The following is a 15,255-nucleotide window of genomic DNA, read 5'->3' on the forward strand; positions in this document are numbered from 1 at the left end:
CCTAGATGGGTAACTATTATAATGGCTTTTTTTTTTTTTTTTTTTTTTTTTTTTCTTTCAAAAAGAGAAGTTCGGTGATTTATTCAACTTCTGAATTTGTAGTCAAAACAAGAAGAGGAAGGTATATATGTTCATTACTTGGAAAGAGGAAGTTGGAAATAATTTTCATGGGCCATCGCATTACCATATCCGAAAAAAAAGGATAAAAATTTGAATTTCAAAATATTTTAGAAAAGGAGTGGCGAGAAAAAACACCACACTTGAAAATCGCAATTGTAATTTATAATTAAACGGAGGATTAAAAACCCGATGACCATTAGAATAATAGAAAAGCCTAAAATTCCATGGAACCGAGATGATATAAATATGATACACGTGAACAAAATAGAGTAATCATAACATACCCCGAGAACAACTTTTAAGGCTTTATCTACAACTTGTTTAGGATTGCAGTTCATTATCCATGTTGTGAAACGACAAAACCTCGGAGTACATCATGACCTTCCAAGTCTCCACAGGTAAATCATTATCTTGGAATGACCAGTCAAAAACTTCATCAGCAACAGGCTCATCAGTAGGATCATGGTATGGAGCAAGATAGTTATGAGCCAAAGCATCAGCAGCACTAATACGCTTACGAGGATCAAAGACAAGCATTTTTTCTAACAGATCAATAGCATCTGGATCGGCGTTTTTGAACTTTTCAGCAAAAGGAACTTTCTCCTTTTGAGGCAATGATTGAACAAAGCGAAGTGTGTTTTTACTGCAAATCGTCTCAATTACTTCCATAGGCGGCGTTCCCAACAATTCCGTGATTATAGAAAACTGGTTAACGTGGTCTCGGCCGGGAAACAAGGGTTTTCCTTCAATCATCTCAGCAAAAATACAACCCGCACTCCAAATATCAACTTCGACGTTGTACTTTTGCCAAGTTAACATAATCTCAGGTGCACGGTAATAACGAGTAGAAACATAGCCCGTCATTTGAGGGTCTTGAATACGAGCCAAACCGAAATCGCAGATTTTTAAATCGCAATTTTCGTTAATTAAGATGTTACTGGGTTTCAGATCACGGTGAATAACACCGGCAGAATGAACAAACTTGAGCCCTCGCAAGATTTGGTATAAGAAGTATTGTATAAATTGCGTCTCTAAAGGTCGCGATGTAAGTAGTCTATGAAGATCTGTTCCCAGAAGCTCCGTGACAAAATAAATATCTTCAAAGGGAGAAATAAAAATATCGCTCAAGCTAATAATATTCTCATGCCTTAAATGCTTTAATAGTTTTAATTCCCGATAGGTACGTTTTGCCAGTACCGGAGTACTAAAGGGTTTCATAATTTTCTTAACAGCGACATTCATTCCAGTTAGCTGATCCTTCGCTGAACAAACGAGGCCAAAGGCGCCCATGCCAATCGGCTGTAAGTCGCTATATCTAGTGGTAATTTCAAAACATGTACCGAATATTTGTGTACGAATAAATTCTGCCATTTTATTCAAACTGGTTACAAAAAGGACTATTCAACAATAATCTCAAAAATTTAAGCGTCCTTCGTCTATATCGAAAAGTAACTTTCTCTTCTTTTTACAAGTTCCCAACAACGCTGCGAAGTGCCAAGCTTTATAATAATTACGATAACAATCGTCGGTATCGGACCTCGTATTCCGTTAAACAGATTGTGGTGTTTGCTTGTAATAAGCAATGAAGTGCTCTGGTTAAGTTGTGGTAAGGAGGTATGTAGCTGTGATTAAGTGCACACCGCACTACAGTGAACTTGCGCTTCAGCATCCAGAACCTCAAAGAATGAAGTTCCGCCGGTTTAACGATGTTTTTAAAATGTATTAAACAATTTAAAGTACTACTACTTTTGATAACAACTGACGACGATAAACACCAAAGTGACCACTCCTTCTACTCTTACCAAGGCTTTGTTGTCCAGATCTGAGATGGGTTAGTTGGTAAAGTTGTTAAGCCAGCTTTATTAGATCAACTTTTTTAGCTATTTGAGCTAGTATTCATTATTGAAATGTGTGTTTCAAGGAAAAAGTCTTGTAAGCTAACCCAATTTGTCTTTTGACAACAGTTACTGTTGAAAAACCCGTTCAATTATAGATCTGACATTTCATTTGATCCATAATGCTCGATTTCGTAGTTAATTTGCTTGTTTGCCTCTATTAGCCCAGCGTCCGCGTTTTGATTTCTTAGCGAGTTGTTAATATTATGGTTTCACGATTAGGCATTAATCGGGTCTGTACCTTCCACATTTTGGGACGAAATAACCAAGGATAATTAGGTGCAACAAGTCATTTTCCATTTCAATTTTCCTTTTACTTTATTAAAAAATTTTTAATTAAAAAAGTTTGGACAAATACCATTTAAAGTCTACGAGGAAATAGGACACAATACTACGTTAAATGTATGTTTCAATAAAAAATCAATTCAATAAAAGGACAAAAATTAAAAGAAGGGAAAATCGAAAAAAAAAAGAATGTGATGCCGAAATTACCATACGGCTCAGTGAGCAGATAGACTAAAGATACGTATTATATGGAATTCTTCGCCAAAGATACATGCAAAATGTAATAAAAGTTATATATATACATATATGATAGACTTATACCAAATTGCTTCCATGGCGGAGATAACCAAACGGGGTAAAAACAGAGTACTTTTAAAATATAGACCAGATTAAAAAGAATGAAATTATGCCTTCATAAATTTGATGCAAATGAACCCAATACGATGAGTGCTAACGCGTTATTCTTAGCGCAAATTGTTCGGAAGAAAATAAAAAAACATAACGTGATCCCCAAAAGAATGCTTAATAATGAGTCAGTAGAATTCAAATCAATAAAAGTTTAACACGACAATGCTTTTATAATGATAAAGGAATGAGGAAAACTGTGGCTCCGAAAGAGAGGTCTACGATTTCATGCGAGAAGTTCCACGAGCTAGCGGAAAGCGACGCATCGCATTAGGTATAACCGTCATTGACGATGTCTCAGAAGCCACAGAAGCTCGAGGTTCTACTCCCTTATTGTTGTTCATGAGAGTAAAATACGTTTCGGATTCACCACTGTCATCAGTTTCACCGTTTCGCGATTCCGCAGAATTAGAGTTGGAATTTGGTCTTGACAATACTTCATTTCCAAGTGATTGAGAAGACGAATTAGGATCACTTGGCGTACCAAATCTTGATGACTCAGGTGATATATTCTTGTGCGTATGCTCTTTAGCTTCAGGGGATAACACGTTTTTTCCACCACGAACAGGAGGTGAACCTCGAGGAGCAAAACGCGGATCAAAAGTTCGACCCAAGCCCTCATAATCACTCTTTAAAGACTGTTGCATTTGCATCAAAGAAGGAGAATACAAAGAACGTCTAGAGCGACGAGTTGTAAGAGACAACATATCCATATTGTCAGCAGTCATTGCTCGTCCTTTTGAAAGGGACGGAGCAGAAGGAATTCTGCCCATATTTGGCTTACCATTTTCGGGAACAGAATATGGGTGTAAAGGTGAATGTCGATCAGAAACGAAGGATGATGGATTAATAGGCCGCATATTAACCAAAACTTTGTTTTTCTTAGGTGAATTGTCCGTGGGCCCATGCATATCATTCATGTGATGTGGTTGAACGAGAGGAAGGTGTTGAATACTCGAAATTAATGCACTTATTGTTCGTAAACGAGGAACTTGGAGGGATTGTTTAGTAGCTAAATCAATACAATAATGTAAATACTGTACAATTTCAACAGGGCGGTTTGATCTATATTCTCTAAAAGCCGGATTCACCTGCATATGCGAAAGTAATGTTTCGCGTTGCTTGGAAAGTTTTTTTACATCCAAGGAGGATCCAAGGCAGTTACACAAGCTATCAAGCTCTTGTAATATACCTTGGTGCAAGTCATTGATATCGGGACGTTCTAAGAGCTTGGGCAAATTGGGATTTTGCGTGAGTACAGTTAATGGATAAAGAGAGAGGGGTAAAGCGAGGTCCTCAATTTCCAAGGGAAGCAATGTATCCAATATTTCAGATGAAATTTCTCCACCTTCCAAAATCTCAACCAACCTGGAAAGCTGGTCAATTTCGAGATTGGAACCAGCAGGAGCTAAGTAAAACGGAGCGCAGTCTCCAAAGAAAAATTCATCTACAGAACGTTGAGATACAGGTGTATGAGTAATGAGAGAAAAGATAGGGTTTTCAGGATATTGGCGTTGCAAAGCTTCTTCAACCCCAATGGCACCAGTAGAGTTATAAACAATACACGTATGCTTAGCAGTGATCACCGGTTCTAATATGTTGGACAATTGAAAATTGCGAGAATTAGGTTTGATTGAAACAAATACATAATCGAAAGGCTCAGAATCAGAGGTAACCTCTTCAAGCTTAGATAAACGATACGTCGGACGGTATTTACGAGTTCCGAATTTTTTCGATTGAATAGTGAAGACGTTAGTAGAAGGCTCGGGGGCATTGAAAAACATTATAGTTTCTTGGCATGTCACAACTGAGCTTTGCTGTAACCTCCAACCTAATAAAGTCGTGATGGAAGGGCTACCAACACACAAAATGCTGACACGCTCCTTTTTTCCTGCGTCAGTCATTTCAGTAGCAAATTAAAAATGACTCTTCTTAAAAAAAAATTATATTTACACTTTAAAAAAAAAACTCAATCGTTGGTTTTGGATTTCTTTTTTCGAGTTGAATTCGTTTGTTAAATCTTTAATAAACTCCACGATTCCATGCAGCTCTAATAACGACTATACTAAAACCGTTTTCACACGTAAATCGAAAGCTTTTCTAAAAGTGATTTATCCAAAGCAGCAAATTGTGGTTTGCTATTTTTCGAAACCGTTTCTATAGGATCACACCGTACAAAAGAGCGCTAATTGTAAATGTATGTATTTGGAAAAGGGAAATTGGTTTCCAATGGAAACGATCGGTTTTCCTTGTGGCTTCTAAGACGTATGATTGTCGGTCTCGGGGTTATGCTTATGGTAGAAGAGCGTGTATGGATATGACAACTCATACCATTCCGCTTGGCACGATCTTCCTTGGAGTGCACTAAAAAAAAACTAAAAAAATTTTGATCACTCGTACTACAAATAATACTTATTTTTATTAATACTTTAAGACAATTCAATTCATTTTAATTTCCTTTTTATTTAAAATGCTATAGAATCAAGACAATACTTTAGGTTCGGAAAGCGAATATATCTAATACTATATGTCCTTGTAAAATTGAATACACCAGATAGAAAGATCTTTATCTTTGTATGTTTAATTAGAAAGAAGACGAGTTTAACATTAAAAGAAATGAATTGAGATGTAGGGAAAGAAAGTGCGTGGTTCGTATGCTCTTCAATGTGAATATAGCGAGTGGTTGTTTGCTAAACGAGGCTAAAAGCAATTTGTGATTGATAAGCGAGTCATGAAATATCAAGTGGTATCAATTTGGAATAGTATAGGAAATAGAGTATCTAAAGTTACAAATCAGGCACTTGCCATGGAAACCGATGGTATTTACATTGATCGATAGGACCAAACAGAAGAAAAGAAAAGAACGAAAAACAAAACAAAACAAATTTAGTGCATAAACAATCTGATCAATTTTTCTTTAACTTTTGAACCTCATAATAGCCTCTATCAACAAACGAAGCAAGTGTAACGCAGCCCCCAAGCAAAGCTAAAACATTACTCAAAAATCCACCAAAGGTATTGCCACGTACTTGACGTTCAATAACACGCATAGGACTAATATCAAATTGAAACCATACACCAGGGATTCCGCCATGAAAGTTAACATGGGTAGGGACTTTTTCTTCACGACCGCCACGAATAGAACGTTCATGCTGTGTGACAGCATATTTGTTTGTGTCTATGGGAAGTGTGCTCTTAGACAAAGGCATGAATTGGTAGGAAACGCACTTAATAAAATATTCGTAGCGATAATCGGCAGTGCTTACCTTTTTCACTGTTCCATCTAAAGGATTGGAATAGTGGACAGACGCATCTAAAGGAGGGCCGAAACTAAGATGATGGATGGAGTGACTCATGTCATGCAAATCGAGTTCATTAATGTAGTCACGTGTATCATGAACATGCTGATTTCCGTTTTGAGTAGATCGTCCAGGAGCAATGTGGAAATTACCGGCCATTCGATTGACGGAGAGCTGACCAGCCAAGTTACAACCTTCGACCTTTTGAGCTTCATAAAGCTCCTTAAAGTTTTCATCTTTACACTGTTTAAAGGCATCAACGTCACCAATTCGCCAGTGTGCCTTACCGTACGCATCTCGAACGGCATCACAGGTATTGCAACAACCTGGGGTATCTTCAGGAGCAAAGTCGGCTGCCCCATAACAATCACCACATTCAGCGGCTCCGTCGTCAGAAATAGATTGTTGATTTCCAATATCCAAATCATCAACGCTTATAATTTCGCCCGAAGGGCTCAACCTCGTTTTAGAAACGGTATGGTGGATGTCACGCTGGAATTCACCACTGACATCCAAGACATCGACAGTAAGTATTTGACAAGGGATACGGGGGAAGGTGATGTTAAAATTGATTTCCATTCGATCGCCATGTGAGGGATTGACGATGATTTCATGGACTGCGATGACTCGCCTGTAATTGATCCATTCCATGAGAACAATAAAAATGACAATAAGTCCGGAAACGAGTGTTATAAGACCGCCACTAGCAGTTTTTATGCGAGCATCTTCGACAGTTTTTTGAAAGGCATCAAAACGCCTAAGGGGTGAACGGAATTGCATTTTTTGAAACTATCGGTCGATAGATACGTTTTTGTAACAATAATACAGAGGAAAAAAACGATTATATGGAGAAGCAGTTCTTTGAACCAACTTGAAAATACTTTTTTTGGATTAAAGGATTAGAAGGGCCCACCTCAGTGGTTCCAACTATGCACGGTTATGTTAGAGCTTTGTGAAATGCTGACCACCAAATCTTATATAAAATAATGTGCTTGAACTTGAAAAACGATCATTCCCAGAATGAAATATTTGGAAATTGTCGAAACAACTTGACTAAGGGGGCTTGAGGTAGTCGGGGAAAGTATACGTTGAGGGTCAACCCAAGCGCAGGACTAGAAGTAGGTTAATAGACAGAGGTGCAAAGAGGGATTGAATTAGTTTGACAGGGATTATGATTGTTTATTGAAAAATCAGATATATATGGGTTCAAATGGAATGTATTCTAAGGGAGCCTAAAAGGCGTTTCAGTTTTAACGTGGAGTTTAATGTAAACGCCGAGGAAAAAGTAGATCAATTAACTAAAAAAGAGAAGACAAATAGTAATTTGAAAGGAAAACTCAGTGTTATTAAGTACAACTCAGTGTGATTGAGTAAATATAGTTCAAGTATAAGTGCGTATACGTTCCAGGTATTATTGTCTTTAAACAAAATCTAAGTATTATTGACTAAAAAACAATCCAAGTACTATTTAGCAAGCACAATCCGAACTACCTATTGAGTTTACACAGTTTATTCAATAAGCGCTTATGCGATCTAAGCACTTTCGAATAAGCGCTTGTTGAATAAGCGGAATCCAAGCTTCTCTAATATAAACCTAAACCAAACACTATGGGATAAACGCAACGCTACTACAAATTTTTTTTTTTAGCATGTCTAATACGGATACCATCAATGTATGACTCAATTTCAAGCATCACCGTCGCCAACACTGTTTAACCAAATACCTTGTATACTAGCACCGCTGGTTTCGTTATGATGCGCAACTAACAAGAAAGATGTACAAGGATGCCTTGTAAATGGGTATTTGGGAGACACAGGATCCGGCAACTTGTGCGATTTGATGAGTTTCCCTTGATGTACATCAGTCATTATCCTATGTCTTTTCCCCATTTTTCGCCATCCTAAAAAAAGCTTAATTCATTATTTGGTCAGCAATCGCAGAAAAGACGCTCCAACACACTCGTGCGTATGGCTGTTCTCCATATTGGGCCAACCTTGTTTCGCTGACTTCTCATGGTGCACTATGTATGCCTAAGTAATTCACAACCATTCACAATACGAAGTGTAAGCACAGATCGGGTTTAGGAAAGGGTAATTGTAATCACATGAGTGCATATCCACACAAATGTCAGAGGAACCTCTCGTTACTCCTTTTCCTCCTCATTCTTTGCCTGCAAGGAGAGACCACCTTTTGCTCATTCCCATCATAACCCTTTCGTAAATGTACTAGTTGGAGGTTCCTCCACCTTTTTTATCGACCAACACTCTCTGCCCATTCGGCCATCCGATATCTACTCGACCGTCGCTTCCAATCTATCTATCCTCATGTACTGCACTTGGCGATCCAGTGGTATGGAATTTCGGAGCTTGATTGAACTTATGGCAATCATCATCAAATCATCAACAGAGAGCACCGAATATTTTTATCTAGGATAACCTGAAGTGGCCCCCAAAGAACCCAAACCCCCACAACCTTCACCTTCCTAAGTAGAGTCCTTCTTAGGTGTACATCCCAATAGAGGTTTTGCAAGGCAAGACACACAGCGCTTGTAAGGTTGGTTATGCTTGTATGTTTTGTTATACTGCACTTGCGCTTTTATTTCCACCGATGCTTTTGTAAACAATTGGACATCATAAGCAAAAGAGTTTTTTCTTTTAAGGGATAAATAATAAATTGAATGAATGGATCCATTCATTCAATTATTTTTTTCCCACTTGCATTTTCGTTGACTAATGGATTCACTGACAATTACTTGCTTGCTAATCAATTTCGGCGATTACACACTGCCTTATTTTCGCATTCCCCCGTCCAGGCGGACTTTACATATTTTACTGAATTTGTGTACAATTGCATTGCTACTGCTGTGTATCTACATTCCGAAGCGATATTGTGACCGTTTCCTTCATCCAAATCTTTTTTTTTTCCTCATATACAACATCAATAAAACGCGGTTTCGTTTTGGTGCTCTAAAACGTTCGTTCCTTCCTTCGCTCTAGTCTGTTGTCACATACTTACATTCCCGATCTACCTCGCGCTTCCTTTCCGGCTCGGTAACGGCAATCAATAGCTTTGGAACGTTGGGTGCTTGTGCCATCGATATCATAGTTAATCAACCTCAAATCAGTGTTTGGTTGCGGTGGTCGTTTAGCGTAGGAAAATTTGTTTTGATCAGTGCAACGATAACATTACGGTAGCGTGATCCAATTTATATACAAGGCAGGCTTTGCGCTCCAATACATACATCCTAGTCATTCATACATAGCGTTTGTTGTTCTGTGTTTATTCTTACTAGTTCTCATTCATAACAGTGAAACCGAAAACACAAGAAAAAGAAAAATATACAAATCCTAGTGTTCCCATTCTTTTTCTTCTCCTTTCTTTACGCCATCCTAATCTTCAAATAAAAGCTAGCTTGCTGCTTTTCTCTATTTTTACCTTATCACATTCTAATTTGCATTCACTATCCTCTACTACGTGCTTTTGCGTGGACGTACGAAAATCTGACTCGTTTGCTCATATCACTCTTTTCCCGAGCTTACATATAAATACACACACACACATTCGTCCCTAGTACGTATACACCAACTTAGCATCGATATTCGTGTGGATTATTTGTTGGCGAAATTTCAAGCTTTCCTCGATTGAAACTAAAATATAAAAAGTAACGGTATACAATAAAGTTGATTTGAGAAACTGTTTTCTAGTTCTTGTGTCTCTTGCTTTTTTTTTTTTTTTCGGTTTTTTCACACTACCATCTTACATATCATTCACATTGTTTCGTCTTACAAAGTAGTGACTATTCTTAAGCTTATTAGCATCCATCATTCCGTTTATCTTTTTTGTTCCCTTTCATATTCCTTTATCTTTTTTTTCCTTCATTTCATTATTGGTTTCTTATCATTCCTCTCATCAACGATAAGATCAGACCTTGCAGGAAAAGTTGCGATTTCTAACCCTACAAAAAGTATTGACTTATTTTTTTTATCTCCTGTGAGACATATTTTTTTTCCTTCTTATTTTTTCCTCCAATTTTTTTTATTTTCTCATATACTCAAATGTTTCGTGCTGGCTTTAAACGCTTTTGGAATCACCCTGCCGGTCCCAAGACTGTTCATTTTTGGGCTCCTGCCATGAAATGGACTTTAGTCCTTTCTGGTATTGGTGATTATGCCCGTTCCCCAGAATACCTTTCTATTCGTCAATATGCCGCCTTGTGTGCCACTGGTGCTATTTGGACTCGGTGGTCTCTGATCGTTCGTCCTAAAAATTACTTTAATGCTACTGTCAACTTTTTCTTGGCCATCGTTGGTGCCGTTCAAGTTTCAAGGATTCTTGTATATCAACGACAACAAAAACGCATCACCGCTCAAAGTGAGCAACGTACCGAGTTGGCCCGAAGCCTTGCTGCATAAAAAAAATTTCAGACAAAACTTACTTTTGTTTCCCCTAAAAAATAAAAAACATGGAAAGGATGAGTGGATGGATATTGGGGAAACAAAATGATCCCTCTTCTCTTTCTTTCACCTTTGTGCCGAGAAAAATAAATAAGGAATAACAGTCCTCCTAATCATCTGAAAAGACATTCTGTTTGGTTTGATTTATTGCATACGTTACTAGCGCAGTCTTCAACAATTTTTCGTATAGATTAAAATTTAAGTGACTTTTTCTATACTTTGTAAAGTTTCCTTTTTCGACAACTTAACCCCTATTTGTCAAACCTTACTTTCTTTTGTTGGTTTGATTGTTATTAAAAAATTCCCAAAAGAGTCGACGACAAGTAAAATTCCTTTTGTCTTCTTGTTTTCACATTGCTTTGTTTGTCCGTCATTTTGTTGAATTGACTTTTTTTTTGCTTTTCTTTTTTAAAGCAGTTATTTATTTGCGGGGATTTTAAAAAAATATCGTTTTTTTCTCTTTCAAATGGAGTTCATGTATTATCGGTTTTGGGGTATTTGTCAGGTCGCTATTTCTTGGGAACATACTATCAGATTATAAGCAGAAGTGATATATTTATGAAGGAAATAGTTTCTGCTAATTTATAGGCTTTTCTCCCATTCTTTTCCGTTGACCTATTTATGTACTGCATATCGCAACCCGGGCTGTCTGGTTAAATGATTTTGTATATTACAAAGCATTTCCTGCCCCTCCCTACGAGTGCACTTTCGTTTCTGTCTTAAGTATAACATACTCGGTGTTTCATATTTTATTTGAAATGCCTTGAAAAAATTGTAAAGGTTTGGAAATAAGATCCTTATGTTGATTTTATTTGGTTATTTTGCTTTATAAAATATGCGGTTGGGTGAATGCTCGACATTAACCTTTAATGAATTGAAAAGGGAATGTTTTTATAACTAAATTGGTGAAATTTTAAGTTTCGGATTGTGATTATTTCAACCGCTGGATTGGGTTTTGTGTCTGTGGTACTTGTTCTTTCATGTCGTGTTGAAAAGTTTTACTACATGTTATGTTTTATTTGAAATGAACTTTTAATAATTAATTCTATTCTTATAAAATACTCTTTAGGTCAGGATTTTTTATTTTTTTTACTGTCATACGTCTGGTTGATAGGCGAAAGTGTCTTCCGTTCCAACTTCACTTTTTAGTAATAGCTTATTTCTGTACAATAACGGTTTTTGCTTATTTATTTTTTTTTTAATATTCAGTTTGCTTCAATCCAAATGTGCATCGTGGATTTATACTGAAAGCATTAATAAAGTAACTACGTAATAAGTATTTGTTTACACAACCTTTCAGCATTTGTATGAATGCTACCTACTACTTATTATTCTGTGGATATGGAGATTCTACACGACTATTGTTGTTGTTTATGCCGTAAATAATTAACACTTATGAAATTTGAATTTTTGTATATTTCCGTGCCATTTACCTAAGTATATAATAATCACGAAAATGTATACAGAATAGAAAATTTTTGTAAAAATATGATTTAACGGAAGAAAACTATAAGCAAAACATGCGACAAACAAAAGAAAGAGAGTTTAATCAAAGAATGACATACCAAAATCAAAAGTGGTGGTGGTGATAAATAAAAACAAAGAGAAGCAAGAAAAAAAAAACAGTAACCGTGCTAACAAAATCATATAAGCTCTATGCAACGCCAAAGTATTCTGATAGCATGCTGTTAATATACAAACTATATGAAAACATTCGGAAAAACAACAAGGACTAACCAGACATTAGCCAACCGTATTAGTAGAAAAAAATGCATCTACATTACGACACACTGCTCTTGCTGCTTTTTTTTAGGTGCCTTTGAATGTGTTTGCTTACTAGATAAGGCTTGTTCTTCAAGGCGCTTTTTGGCCTTAGGGAATCCTTGCTTTGCTGCACGAATGTACCAATTATGAGCAGAGGATGGATCAGCAGCAACACCAATGCCTTGTTCCATCATAAAGCCAACAGCATACTGAGCTTTAGCCAAACCTTTGCAAGCCGCTTTATGCGCCCAAAGTAAAGCTTCTTCTCCATTCTTAGGCAAAATACCCTCTGAACCCGTTAAATACCAACCGGAAAGTCCTAGTTCTGCCTCGCCATAGTCTTGTTCGGCAGCACGCGTGTACCAAAAAATACTGCGTCGAGGTTCTGCTAAACACCCTAATAAACCGTGTTCATAGCACTCCCCAAGTTTACACTGGGCGGCAGCGTAGCCATAGACAGCTGATTGTTTGTAAAGTTCAAACTTTCTTTCAGGGGTTGCAGATACTCCGTAACGATCCGGTTGCTCATAAATCTTTGCAAGTTCATACATAGCTCTAACTGATTCGGGCCCCTTAGACTTACATGCACGTTCGAGCCATTGCACACCGAGAGATATATTGCGTTTTTGCCCTAACAAACCATTTAAGTAAATCAGAGCGATACGAAACATAGCTTCGACTACATCCATTTCAGCTGCCTTTTTATAGATGGCAACGCACTTACTAGTGTCCGGCTTAACCCCGGTACCAGTTTGAAGACAAACAGCAACTCTGTAATTACTCAAAGGATGTCCTTTTTTAGCTGCAAGGCTGTACAACTCAAATGCTTTTCCCAAATCGCGTCTAAATCCTAATACCCCCTGACTGTGAAATTGTCCTATTAAAAACAGAGCTTCGGGTACAGTATTCTGGGTTTTGCTAGGATAAGCATTCTTTTTTAAAAGTTCAACAGCTCTGGTTCGATAAACATTGATTCGAGTATTATAACTAGCCTGGTCGGGAGCTAAGCTCGGCTTGTTTTCTAAAGTTTCTAATGCATTCAAATAAACTTTTGCCAACTCAACTTCGTCATCAGGTGTGATTTGAGATTTTTGGCGAAGACGCTGTTCTTCTTGCATAGCGTCTCCGTGCGTCACAATTTTTGGTGACGGAATCATCAACTTATCATCAGGATGACAAGGAATCGCATCCTTCGTCTTTTCTTTTGCTTCTGCACCCACTTCAAAAATAGCGGGTGAAGAAGCATTACTGTTAGACATCATAGATATATTCCTTTCAAACTTGGAATTAGCAACCTTGGATGATACATTAGCAACCGATGTATTTTTGTGATTACCAATAGACTTATTACTTTGCTGTGGAATAGGGGAAAACGAAGGTGTCACAGCTAAGTTATGTGAAATCGGTGTGCTATCAGCACGCATTATCGGGGAAGAAACAGAAGGGAGAGGACGAATGTCAGAAACTAACCCATGGGTTGTGTGTACCGGAGGAATTGGCGATAAAGGACTTGTTTGACCGTGTATAGAAGTAGGCATTGGTTTAATTGCCTTAGGACGTGCAAGGTTTGTAGGATATGAAGGTAAATTATTAACAGTTGGGTTTGTGCGATTATTATCATAACCTTCGGGAGAGTTATTATTCGAGTTCCTCGAAACATTTCTACGATCAAATGTAGGAGCAGGAACCTCAACTGGAGAACGAGCTGGTAGCATTACCATTTGAGAATGTGGATAACGAGGTGGTTGTTGAAGTGTAAGCAAATCATCATTTCGAGGATTTTTCAAAGTTTCGGATGATTTTAAGTCATTAGAAACTGAAGGAAGCGAACGTTCATCGCTTTCTAACCCGAATGAATCTGTATTCGAGTCGGTTGATGAAAAGTGACTTTTTGAAGGGAGGTGTCCAGAGTTTTCATAAACTGGTCCCAAATGACGATGAGCAGGTTCTGCATCTGACGAAGCATTAGAAACTGTATTTGTGATGGAGTCACTTTCTGCTCCATCTTCTTCCTCCAAAGTTTCTATTCGAGAGTTACTCTTAAGCTGATTGTCTTCAAGTACAGTATCGTCATCCTTGTAATAGTTATCTAAGAAGTCATCAAACCCACCGTATGGTATGTAACTCATACGACGCTGTACACGACTTATAGAATTAACACGTGGAGGTGCCATATATTTTCTATGAGGATCCGGTTGTCCAATCTCATCCTTTCCATCATCTAAATTGGTCATTGGCGTTGGTCGCGGAATAGAAACCAAAAAATCTTCTTTCTGCTCATGATTTATTTGTATTGGGGCATCTTGCCGATCCAACTTTAAACTAGGTGAAGGCAAAATAGGAGAAGCCTGTCTCAAATTAGTGTTCAGCTTTAACCCACGGTTAACTACACGTTTGCTTGTAGGAGCAGGTGCAGCTGGAATTTTATACTGTGGCTGTGGCTCCGGCTTGACCGGTATGGTTGCACGCGGCAATTTGTCTTTGAAGGTATCTTCACTAACAACAGGCCGGGATATTTTTTTCTTGGAGAATTTCAATGCTGAAGGTGGAGTACCCATTGTAGCGCTCATTATACTAGCCCTGTTCGCGTCAATCCTTGAAGACAGGTCCAAAACATTCGTATACACTGGTTCATGGCTCAATGTCGGATATCTCGATGTAGGACGAAATTGAAGAGTAGGGGAGGATGAAGAAGCTGTGTTACCGCTTTTTAAAAAAGCTGGGGTACCCTCTGTTCTTTTTCCATTATTCGTTGCGAATACCAACTTTTCCTTCTCATACTTCCTCCGAGAGCTATGTGAATCTTTCATTAACAGATTAATTTACGAGTGAAATAAAGAGCAAAAGGTAGACGCTTTAGGAGGAAAGCAGTAAGAAACGAGGATAATGAGGTATCGCAGTTTGATGAATGTTACAGCTCTTCTGCTGTTGCCAACAAAACGAATATCTTACAGCTCACTAAACAACAAATAATACACGAAAACAAAAATTTTCCAAAATAGTAAAAATGGTTCAAGATATTAAATTGCAGA

The 15,255-nt window shown here is 37.7% G+C and overlaps 5 protein-coding genes and 9 long non-coding RNA genes across 14 annotated transcripts; 7 read left to right on the top strand and 7 right to left on the bottom strand.

Moving 5' to 3' along the window:
• Nucleotides 1-53: 53 nt before the first annotated feature.
• On the bottom strand, nucleotides 54-1,714 carry sty1 (MAP kinase Sty1). The gene has a single exon (NM_001018244.3). The coding sequence runs from the start codon at nucleotides 1,489-1,491 to the stop codon at nucleotides 442-444; it is 1,050 nt and encodes a 349-aa protein (NP_592843.1). The 5' UTR covers nucleotides 1,492-1,714; the 3' UTR covers nucleotides 54-441.
• On the top strand, nucleotides 353-2,979 carry SPOM_SPNCRNA.622. The gene has a single exon (NR_150985.1). It is a non-coding gene; the product is annotated as a non-coding RNA (long non-coding RNA).
• Nucleotides 2,417-5,001, bottom strand: SPOM_SPAC24B11.07C (oxidoreductase). Its single transcript, NM_001018245.3, has one exon. The coding sequence runs from the start codon at nucleotides 4,607-4,609 to the stop codon at nucleotides 2,924-2,926; it is 1,686 nt and encodes a 561-aa protein (NP_592844.1). The 5' UTR covers nucleotides 4,610-5,001; the 3' UTR covers nucleotides 2,417-2,923.
• Nucleotides 5,002-5,291: 290 nt separating this feature from the next.
• On the bottom strand, nucleotides 5,292-7,101 carry erv46 (COPII-coated vesicle-associated protein Erv46). The gene has a single exon (NM_001018246.3). It carries the CDS (start codon nucleotides 6,782-6,784, stop codon nucleotides 5,612-5,614), a length of 1,173 nt encoding a protein of 390 aa, NP_592845.1. The 5' UTR covers nucleotides 6,785-7,101; the 3' UTR covers nucleotides 5,292-5,611.
• A 3-nt stretch (nucleotides 7,102-7,104) lies between these two features.
• SPOM_SPNCRNA.623 lies at nucleotides 7,105-9,506 on the bottom strand. Its single transcript, NR_150986.1, has one exon. It is a non-coding gene; the product is annotated as a non-coding RNA, possible alternative UTR (long non-coding RNA).
• On the top strand, nucleotides 7,419-8,396 carry SPOM_SPNCRNA.142. Its single transcript, NR_150301.1, has one exon. It is a non-coding gene; the product is annotated as a non-coding RNA (long non-coding RNA).
• A 68-nt stretch (nucleotides 9,507-9,574) lies between the features above and the next one.
• Nucleotides 9,575-10,540, top strand: mpc2 (pyruvate transmembrane transporter Mpc2). The gene has a single exon (NM_001018247.3). It carries the CDS (start codon nucleotides 10,061-10,063, stop codon nucleotides 10,415-10,417), a length of 357 nt encoding a protein of 118 aa, NP_592846.1. The 5' UTR covers nucleotides 9,575-10,060; the 3' UTR covers nucleotides 10,418-10,540.
• On the bottom strand, nucleotides 9,724-9,961 carry SPOM_SPNCRNA.2087. Its single transcript, NR_191454.1, has one exon. It is a non-coding gene; the product is annotated as a non-coding RNA (long non-coding RNA).
• SPOM_SPNCRNA.2088 lies at nucleotides 10,115-10,316 on the bottom strand. Its single transcript, NR_191455.1, has one exon. It is a non-coding gene; the product is annotated as a non-coding RNA (long non-coding RNA).
• Nucleotides 10,541-11,683: 1,143 nt separating the features above from the next.
• Nucleotides 11,684-12,222, top strand: SPOM_SPNCRNA.2089. Its single transcript, NR_191456.1, has one exon. It is a non-coding gene; the product is annotated as a non-coding RNA (long non-coding RNA).
• Nucleotides 11,838-15,127, bottom strand: cfh1 (chitin synthase regulatory factor-like Chr3). The gene has a single exon (NM_001018248.3). The coding sequence runs from the start codon at nucleotides 15,031-15,033 to the stop codon at nucleotides 12,235-12,237; it is 2,799 nt and encodes a 932-aa protein (NP_592847.1). The 5' UTR covers nucleotides 15,034-15,127; the 3' UTR covers nucleotides 11,838-12,234.
• SPOM_SPNCRNA.2090 lies at nucleotides 12,355-12,559 on the top strand. The gene has a single exon (NR_191457.1). It is a non-coding gene; the product is annotated as a non-coding RNA (long non-coding RNA).
• On the top strand, nucleotides 12,712-14,469 carry SPOM_SPNCRNA.2091. Its single transcript, NR_191458.1, has one exon. It is a non-coding gene; the product is annotated as a non-coding RNA (long non-coding RNA).
• On the top strand, nucleotides 14,706-15,206 carry SPOM_SPNCRNA.2092. The gene has a single exon (NR_191459.1). It is a non-coding gene; the product is annotated as a non-coding RNA (long non-coding RNA).
• Nucleotides 15,207-15,255: the final 49 nt, after the last annotated feature.

This window comes from Schizosaccharomyces pombe (assembly GCF_000002945.2).
Source record: "Schizosaccharomyces pombe strain 972h- genome assembly, chromosome: I".
Taxonomy (NCBI): domain Eukaryota; kingdom Fungi; phylum Ascomycota; class Schizosaccharomycetes; order Schizosaccharomycetales; family Schizosaccharomycetaceae; genus Schizosaccharomyces; species Schizosaccharomyces pombe.